The sequence below is a fragment of the Nannospalax galili genome, unplaced genomic scaffold (assembly GCF_000622305.1).
Source record: "Nannospalax galili isolate Female #2095 unplaced genomic scaffold, S.galili_v1.0 scaffold344, whole genome shotgun sequence".
Lineage (NCBI taxonomy): Eukaryota > Metazoa > Chordata > Mammalia > Rodentia > Spalacidae > Nannospalax > Nannospalax galili.
The window spans coordinates 208,472-218,387 of NW_008352153.1; the positions used below are offsets into that span (position 1 = coordinate 208,472).

At 38.5% G+C, this 9,916-nt stretch overlaps 1 protein-coding gene across 1 annotated transcript in view; it reads left to right on the top strand.

Moving 5' to 3' along the window:
- Yipf4 (Yip1 domain family member 4) overlaps positions 1–9,669 on the top strand; it is a 34,239-nt gene extending 24,570 nt beyond the window's left edge. The window contains exons 4-6 of the mRNA XM_008849044.3: positions 1,844–1,921; positions 5,629–5,742; positions 8,640–9,669. Of these exons, the coding sequence (XP_008847266.1) occupies positions 1,844–1,921; positions 5,629–5,742; positions 8,640–8,777 (330 nt within the window). The 3' untranslated portion in view covers positions 8,778–9,669. The remainder of the gene's footprint in view (positions 1–1,843; positions 1,922–5,628; positions 5,743–8,639) is intronic.
- The last annotated feature ends 247 nt before the right edge of the window (positions 9,670–9,916 follow it).

Genomic DNA, 9,916 nt, shown 5'->3' on the forward strand with positions numbered 1-9,916 from the left:
TTGTTCTTTTGAGTTCCATGTCCTGCATTGTCTCTAGGGGGTTCTCATTGTGTTCCTCTAGAGGATTACTGGTATTTGGTGGGAATATGTTATTTTGGTTTTTCATGTTATTATTTTTTCTCTGTGATTTTGACATTTGAATTTCTTTTGTAGTTTTTGATTCTTATATGAGACTCAAGCCTTCAAGTTTAGGTCTGCTTCTATTTGTAAACTTTGTGTGCCTTTGTGGTTTACTTTTGGGGCATGAAAAGCTGGTTCATCTAAGCTTCTGGTTCTCTCTTTTGCTTTTATATTGGAGTGGCCAGATTGCTTTTGTCTTCAGGAGTTCCCATAGAGGCCCAAGTCAGATGAGGATCAGATGCTCTCAGTCTTTCTCCTAAGGTCTGGATTCCTTCAGGAAAGATTTTGGCCTCAGTAATTTGGGAGTTGGAAAGGCCTGGGATCCGGGCCCTGAAAAGATGCTGGTCTAGGGCAGCTGGTGGCTGTGCCACCCAGTGATGCAAAGAAAGATGGGGGCGGGAGGTGGCTCCAAGGGCCCCTGGGGACTGCACTGAGGAGCTGGGTTGGTCTGGATGCAAAGAACCAGGAAGAGGAAAGGTCAGCCCCAGCATCCAGGAAAGAGGCTGGCCCAGGGTCATGCAGGGCCAGGGAAGTAGAGGGAGGTGAGGGTGGGGCCAGGCCCAGAGTGTTCCTGGGGACCCCAGAAGGAACTGAGTTGCTCTGGATGCAAAGGATCAGGAAGCAGTGGTGGTTCCCCAGATGTCTGGGGCATCAAGTCAAGGAATGGGACAGGACCCAGGCTAGGAGGAGAGATGAGTGGGGGAGATGGGAGGGTGAGTGAGGCTGGGGGAGTCACGGCAAGGAGGGCACGATTGACTTACCCTGGAGAGAGAGGCCTGTGGGTTGGATAAAGGCCTGCGGGTAGTGCAGGCCAGGGAACAAGCTTAGCATCTATTAAAACCAAGAATGGGGCTCAGTCTGTTCTGTAATTGTACCACATGCATGCTCAGTGCCTGTGGAGACCAGAAGAGGGTATTGAATCCCCTGGAACTGGAGTTAAGGACTAGTGTTAGATGCTATGTGGGTGCTAGGAACTGGACTGGGTCCTCTGGAAGAATAGCAAGTGTTACTAACTTTTGAGCCATCTTTCCAGTCCCTTATGTACATGTATCTTAAGTATATAGAGTTAAAATTACCTGAAATGTCTTCCATATTTAATTATTTATATGAATGTGTAATTAATATGTTTTAAGACTTCTGGTGAAGACAGCTTGTTTGGGGAATGCATTTTTTGCAGGATGTGATAAATCAGGGTGTTAAAGTAGTAAACACTTTCTCCCTTTTATTTATTTAATTTTTTAAAATTATTTTTTATATGTATGAGTGTTTTACCTGCATGTTTGTAAGTACCATGTACATGCAGTGCCCACATAGGCCAGAAGAGGGCGTTAGATCCCCTCGAACTGGATTTACAGACGGTTGTTAGCCCTCATGTAGGTGCTGGGAATCGAACCCAGATCCTCTGCAAGAGCAGCCAGTGCTCCTTACCACTGAACTATCTCTCCAGCTGCTACTTTCTCCCTTTTAAAGTTATCTTTTATCATGTATTTTGAAATTCTGAGGCTTCCTTAAGCAATTGATAATTATTAAATTTTCAGCTTGATGGTAAATGCATACTATGTACTGTATTTGTAATTTTGGGGTAGGTGCTTGAGAACTGACCAAACATCCATGACCTGAAATGGGAAACACTAGGCAGCATGCTGAGCTATTTTAAATATCACAGAGTTTAATTTCTGAAAAAATGTTTGATTTTTAAAATGTAATTTTTTTCCCCTTTAAGGTGGTCTCATGGATTATAACCATTTGGATATTTGGTTCATTGACAATTTTCTTACTGGCTAGAGTCCTGGGTGGAGAAGTAAGTACTTAATTTTGAAAGTACCTTTCTTTGTTTTTTAATGGTAAGCTTTATTTTTGATTCTACATGTATTGTCATTAGCTATATTTATTAAAATGGTTTATTTTTATTTTTTAAGATTCTATTTTTTATTTTTAATTATATGTATATGAAGGTGTCTGTGTATGGGTATGTACAGATGAGTTCAGGTGCCCATTGTGGCCAGAAGAGGGCATCAGATCCTTTGAAGCTGTAGGTACAGGCAGGTGCAGGGAACTGAACTTGGGTCCTCTGCAAGAGCAGTATGTACTCTTAACTGGTGAACTATCTCTGCAGTCCCATTTTTTAAAAAGAAAAATAAAATTATTTTTAAGATTGTATTTATTTTTGCTGGATGTGATGGTATATGTCTTTAATCCCAGCATTTGGGAGGCAGAGGCAAGCAGATCTTTGTGAGTTCAAGGCCAACCTGGCCTGCATAGTGAGTTCCAGGCCAGCTGGGGCTACAGGGAAACCCTGTCTCAAAAATACAAAAAGATGTTTTCGGGAAAAAACATCAATTCTCTTGATAAAATCATTCAAATGTTCTTCCTTGGGATAGCCCTTCAATCATTATTCAGCAAAATATTAGAAGACATGTACCCAAAGATTAATCTTTAATAAAATTAGTCATTTTTATTATTTATTTATTTAGAGACAGTATCACTGTGAATCCCAGGCTTGCCAGTGCTGGGATTAAAAGTATGCTACCTGGGACTGGAGAGATGGCTCAGCAGTTAAGAACACTGGTTGTTCTTGGAGAGAGCGAGAGAGAGAGAGAGGAGAAAGAGAGCGAGGGAGAGAGAATTGGAAGTGGAGCTGACCTATGAAACCTCAAGACTCATTTCCAGTGGCCCACTTTCTCGAGCAAGGCTTTCACTTCTAAAGGTTTTAGAACCTCCCCAAAACAGTGCCAACAGCTGGGAACCAAGTGTTCCCACACATAAGCTCTGGAGGACATTTCACATTCAAATCACAACAAACACCTTTTATTAAGTGCTCTGTGTGTGTCAGTTACTATAGAAAAGGCATTGATAAAGGACTTTATTTTGTCTTGTGTTTAATCTTCTGATTGTTAATCCTTAGGTCAAAGCCCTGAGGAGATTGTGCTGTTCGAATCTGTGTGTGTGTGTGTGTGTGTGTTTTGAGAAAGGGTCTCCCTGTATCCTCAGCTAGCCTGGAACTCATTATGTAAACCAGGCTGCCCCGGAACTCACAGATATCCACCTGCCTCTGCCTCTGCCTCTGCCTCCTGGGTGCTAGAAGTAAATGTATTTTACTTAGTGCACACATTTTTACTACATTCTTACCCAAATTGGCTTTTTTCCTTTGTGCGTTGTAACAAAGAGCTTAGCAATTACTGATGCAGTTTGTACCATTTCGATACATGCTGAGACAACAGTAATGTTACTGCCATTCTTTATATTTTTATTTTTATTTATATATTTATTTACTGGGTTTTTTTTTTTTTTTTTTTACTTTTTGGTCTTTTGGAGACAGGTTTGCCCTGTAGTCCCAGCTGGCCTGGAACTCACTATGTAAACCAGGCTGGCCTTACACTACAGAGGTCCATCTGCCTCTGCCTTCTGAGTGCTGGGACTAAAGGCTCATTACTGTTCTTTGTACCCTCTTATTATTAGTACCATATCAATGCAGTGGAAAAAGCAAGTGGTGTTTATTACTATTTTGAAAAATACTTTTGTCCTTACAGTCTTCCGAGTCTCTCGAATCCCCAGGGATTAATAGGCCATCGTGAGAACCACTGCTTTATTAAATATATGGGTTTATAAACTGCTACAAACCTAGGAATTCTGGGAGTTTATGCTGTGGAGATACTAAAATGGGGGCAGGGGGCTGCCAGAGTTAGATTGGTGCTGGCTTATGTTTGGCTAACTATGAATATTGAATGCCAAATGCAGAAACCTTGAAATACATAGCACATTGTTACTTCATTTGATTTTCATAACACTGAAGAACTTAATGCATAGGAGTCACTAAAAAATGGATTTCTGAGTTGGCGAGATAGCTCAGCTGGTAAAGCTTGTGCCACATAAGCTTGGATGATACACCTTTGTTCCCTGGAACCCATATGAAGGTGAGAGGAGAGAACTGATTCCACAAGGTTGTCCTCTGACTTCCACATGTGCCCCATGGGATGCTTAAAACCACTCCCCAACACACTAATAATAAATAAAACAGAATTTTTTTTAAGTTTAGATTCTGACTCCGAGTGTGGTAGTGCACACCTTTAGTCCCAGCACTAGGGAGGCAGAGACAAGTGGATCCCTGTGAGTTCAAGGCCAGCCTGGTCTACATAGTGAGTTCCTGTCTCAAAAAAGTTAGATTCTGGACTAGAAAGATGACTAGTTGAGAGTGCTTGCTGCTCTGGCAGAGGACCATAGTTCTATTCCCAGGACCCACATTGGGCAGCTCACAAACACCTGTAACGCCAGCTTAAAGGGATATGACATCTTCTGGCCTTAGCAAGCACCTGTACACATGTGCACATACAGACACCCAGAGAGACACATAAAAATAAAATTGAATTTAACACACCTTTAGTCCCAGTACTCAGGAGGCAGAGGCAGATCTCTATGAGATTCAGGCCAGCCTGGTCTATATAATGAATTCCAGCCTCCCTCCCCCAAAATAAAACACCAAAACCACCCAGATTTCACTAGGTGTGGTAGCACATGTCTTTAATCCTAGCATTCAGGAGGTAAAGCCAAGTGTAGTAGTTTTAACACACCTATAATACCAGCACTGGGGAGACATCAAGTTTGAGGCCAACCTGGGATTCATAGTGAAAATCTTTTTTTTTTTTTTTTAATTTTTATTCTATGTGTAAGTGTATTGCCTGCGTGCATGTAAGTGCACCCATGTTGTGCAATGACCACAGAGGACAGAAGAGGCCATTGGATCCCCTGGAAATGGATTAACGGATGGTTGTTAGCTGCCATGTGGGTGCTGAGATTCAAACCCAGGTCTTCTGCAAGAAAAGCCAGTGCTCTTAACCACTGAGCCATCTCTCCAACCCCATGAAATCCTGTCTTTAAAAAATAAAAAAGTTGGGCATAGTGGCTCAAACCTGAACCTGTAACCTCAATACTCAAGAGAGATTGAAGCAGGAGGAACAAAAATTAGGTCGTTACTGGCTTACTGAGTGAGTTTGAAGCCAACCTGAGCTATAGGCGACCTTGTCTCAAAAAAAACCGAAAGGTCCTCCTTTGTTTTAGAAAAATAGTAACAAAGTATAATGATGAACTGTACTGAATGTGGTTAAATATATAAACCTAGAGCTAGACATAAGTGCTGGAAATGTAGATATGAGTATCAGCAAACTGAAGCTTATTGAAAGTATGACTGTGAGCTGGGTGTGGTGGCACATGCCTTTAATCCCAGCACTTGGGAGGCAGAGGCAGGGGGATCTCTGAGTTCAAGGCTCTCCTGGTCTACACAGTGAGTTCCAGGCCAGCAGGGGCTACAGGAAGACCTTGTCTCAAAAAACCAAAAAAAAAGGAAAGTATGACTGTGAGAAGACTATATGATAATTTGAAATACATTAGGCATGATATGATACTTTTATGATTTCTTCTTAGTTCTTTTATATAAGCAAAACAGAATATATTTAATAGTGATTAAGTGTCTTGATTCCTGTGATATTTATTCAAAGTGTTTTAAATTTACAGGTTGCATATGGCCAAGTTCTTGGAGTCATAGGATACTCACTACTTCCTCTCATTGTAATAGCCCCTGTACTTCTGGTGGTTGGATCATTTGAAGTGGTATCTACACTTATAAAAGTAAGTTATACAGTATGAGTTATACACTTTACTGTTTTTCAGTAGCAAAAGTATACTAGTCCTCTAGTTAAGAATATAAGTACCTAAATCTTTATCAAATAGTGGTGTTTGGGAACAGAGACATTCTTTACAGATTTTACTGATTTGATTTCTTTTGACTTTTTTTTTCTTTAGTCCCCAGAAATTATGAAATCTGAAGGCAGGTTGAAGGGACAAAAACCAAATATATTTTCAGGAATTAAAATCTTTTTTTGAGACAGGCTCTCCTTGTTAGCCCCAGCTGGCCTGTAACTCACTATGTAGACCAGGCTGGCCTTGAACTCACAGAGAGACCTGCCTGCCTCTGCCTCCCAAATACTAGAATTAAAGGCATGTGCCACCATGACCAGCTTGTGTGTATGTAAGTGCACAGTGCCCATGGAGGACAGAAAACATTGTAGGATCCCCTGAAACTGGAGTTAAATAAACAGTTGTTAGCTGCCATGTGGATACTGGGATTTGAACCTGGGTCCTCTGCAGGAGCAGCCAGTGCTCTTAACCACTGAACAATCTCTCCAGACCCTCAATCAGAATATTTTAATATTGATATTTTCTTCTCGGTATTATTAAATATGAATTCATTTGACAGATTTTAGGGGTGAGGTATTCATTTAAACTTTCATTGCACCCTTATTTAATAGTTTCTGCTTTATTTAAATATTAGCTTTTGTGTTAAATATGATGGATATGAATTTAATAAGTTCAATTTTCTATAATGAAGAGATCAGAACTTTCTGCTATATTGGGCAAAATATGTTTTAAACATTTATTGATCATAGTAAATATTAATAAATAGGAATGTAACTTTAAATTTTAATGTTTATGAATGTTGAACAACTTTGGAAAAATAAATGTTTTTGACTTGCGCGCACACATGTAGTGAGTGTTATTTTTTTTCTTTAACAAAATAGATCTTTTGGGCTGGTGATGTGACTCAGTGGTTTAGTGCTTGCCTAGCATGCACAGGCCCTAGAATCAATAGCCACCACTGGAAAAAATAGAACTTTTAAAGACAGCCACTTTTAGAAATGCTATTTTGTTATTAGAGCCAATTAATGTTTATGATATTTGATTTTACTTAAACTTCATTGCTAATTCAACATAAAATAAACACTAATTTTTTTTTCTTTAAGATAATAGTTTATTAAGAAAGGGAGTGCTAGTAAGTTGAAAGAAAGTATGCTCCAAGAGCATTATTTCTTTTAGAAATTGAAAACTATTGGTTAATACTGGTATGTAAGCACTGAGTATTTAAAAAGAGTGCATGTTGGAGCTGAGGATGTAGCTCAGTTGGTAGAGTGCTTGCCTAGCATGCATAAAGCTCTGGCTTTGATACCTAGCACTCCATAAACTGGGTATCATGGTGCATACTGTAATCACAGACTTGGGAAATAGAGGCAGAAAAAACAGAAATTCAAAGTCATCCTCAGCTATATGAACAATTTGAGGCCCCAGGGTTAAATGAGAGCCTGTCTCAAATACCACATAAGTTTAAAGTTAGATACATGTATAATCCAAAAACTGTTGTTTTCCCCTCCTTTTCATTGAACCCTGGTGCTTCTTCCTATTTCAAGGAAAACACTGATAATAAATATTGTATAAGGGACTAGAGAGACAGCTCAGTAGTTAAGAACACTGGGTGCTCTTTCAGAAGACCCTGGTTCAATTCCCAGCACCTACGTGGCAACTTACAACTGTCCATAACTCTAGTTTCAAGGGAATCCAACACCTTCTTCTGACCCCCCAAGGGCATTACATGATATGAGTGTACTTACGTGCATGCAGGCAATACACTCATACACATAAAATAAAAATGATAAAATATATTGTATAAGAAGCTTTCACTTAATTTGTTTTCCTTAATTCATCAGGCTTTGGAGGCAGGTGCCTTTATCAGCTGAAAGGACATTCTAGAGGTTGGAGAGATGGCTCAGTGGTTAAGAGCACCACATGGTGTTCTTGAAGAGGACTGGAGTTCAGTCAGATGGCTCACAACTGCCTGTAACTCCAGCTCTAGGGGATCCAATGCCTCTGTCCTCCATAGGCACCTACATTCAAATGCACATCCCCAAACATATACAGACACACAAACACACATAATTTAAAATAGTAAAAATAAATAAATCTTTTTTTAAAAAAAAAGGACATTCTAATTGAGCAGAACTAAAGTGAATAACTTGTCAGTCTGCTTCTCTTCTCCCTCTTCTCTCTTTTCTTCCTCCTATTTTCCCCCTCCTCTCCCTCCCTCCCTTTCTCACCCTTCTCTCTCTCTCTCTCTCTCTCTCTCTCTCTCTCTCTCTCTCTCTCTCTCTCTCTATATATGTCTCTCTGTAGCTTTCTCAGTTTGTCTGTCTCTCTGCATCTGTTTGTTTGTTTTGAGACAGAGTCTGACACTGTAGCACAGGCTGGCCTTGAACTCAGTGTAGTCCAAGCTGACCTTGAACTCAAGTAAATATTTCTGCTTAGATAGACTTGGGCCACTGCCTGACTCCAATTTTTTCTTTTCTTTTTCTTTTTTTTTGGGGGGGGTCTTTTTGAGACAGGGTCTCCCTGTAGCCCCAGCTGTCCTGGAACTCACTATGTACACCAGGCCTTGAACTCACAGGGATCCACCTGCCTCTGCCTCCCGAGTGCTGGGATTAAAGGCATGTGCCACCTTGCCCAGCCAGCTTGATTCTTTTTTTAAAAAAAATCACAGAAGTTAAGGAACAGAGCTAGGCCAAAAGTTCTTTAAAAGTTTTAAAATTTATTGCATTTGGTAGATAATTTTTTTAAATGTTGGACACATTCTTTTTATTCTAAGATCTCCAAAAGATTAATTGATTTGCTAATATGCTGCCTTTTTCTTTCTTTTAAAGCTGTTTGGTGTGTTTTGGGCTGCCTACAGTGCTGCTTCATTATTAGTGGGTGAAGAATTCAAGACCAAAAAGCCTCTCCTCATTTATCCAATCTTTTTATTATACATTTATTTTTTGTCCTTGTATACTGGGGTGTGATCAAGTTGTACATGAGTAGAAAAAAATGTTACATTTGTTTGTAAGCTGAGAATTCTTGCTGAAGGGATCAGAGAAAACGTTGCTGGTAAAATGTTATACATTCCAGATAGAACGGCAGGTTCAAGGTCTTTATAAAACAATATTTTTTGTATTTAAGTAATTGCAGTTATCTGGGATTTTTTGGTCAGAATTCTAAATTCTGTTTGGTTCTTCATATTCCAGTGAATAAAATAAAAAGCATTGTGTTTTTAAGATTGTGTCAATATTCACCTGAAAACCTGTGCCAAAAGCACCTAGCTGGGTAATTATTTCTCATTGAAGTATAAATTTGACAACATCCTGATAATCTAAAAGTGCAATTTTTTTCTTAAATTTTCTCCTGCACCACAGATCCTGTAGATATATATTTATATTTATACATATATATTTATGAAATAATTCTTATTCACAAAATATATTTCTGAAAAGCCTAAAAATTAAGATATTAAGCCTGATGCTTAAACTTTTTTTCATTTAGCCATAAATCTTTTTTTTTTAATTTTGAACCTAAATTTTGGTTTTTAAATTGTATGTAATTTTAAAAATAATGGTTGCTGATGTAGATTTGGTTTGCGGGTATGTGATCTTAAAAAACATTTTTGAGTGTCTGAACATCTGATTTAAAGTTTCTGTCTCTCTTTTTAACTAAAGGAGCAAGAGGTATAATGGATATAGCATTAATTGAAATCATCAATACAGGAAAAAGTATTTATAGCATCAGTAAATATTTTTTAAGTGGTACCTATAAATCAGAAAAGTCATGGGAAAGAGACCTTTAAAATCTTATGGTCCTGAACAATGTTTTATGAAGTAGAAAATAAAATGTTTTCCAGCTGTGTGCTTTGTTTTACAACACCTTGTCCTGTATTATTTGATATTTTAACAGGTATTAGTTTCTCTCCAAGTTTACAATTTTTTGCTAAGGGAAATATTGAAAAAATTTTATTAATGAAATTTTTATAAATCATAGATTCTATATGTACTTTTATTACTTTGTAAAGTAGATAAACTATTTTATCTATGTTCATAAAATAGCAAATCCCTATTAGCAATTATTGTATTATTGTTTCTGATCTTGGCCAGAAAAGTTAACTGCTCTT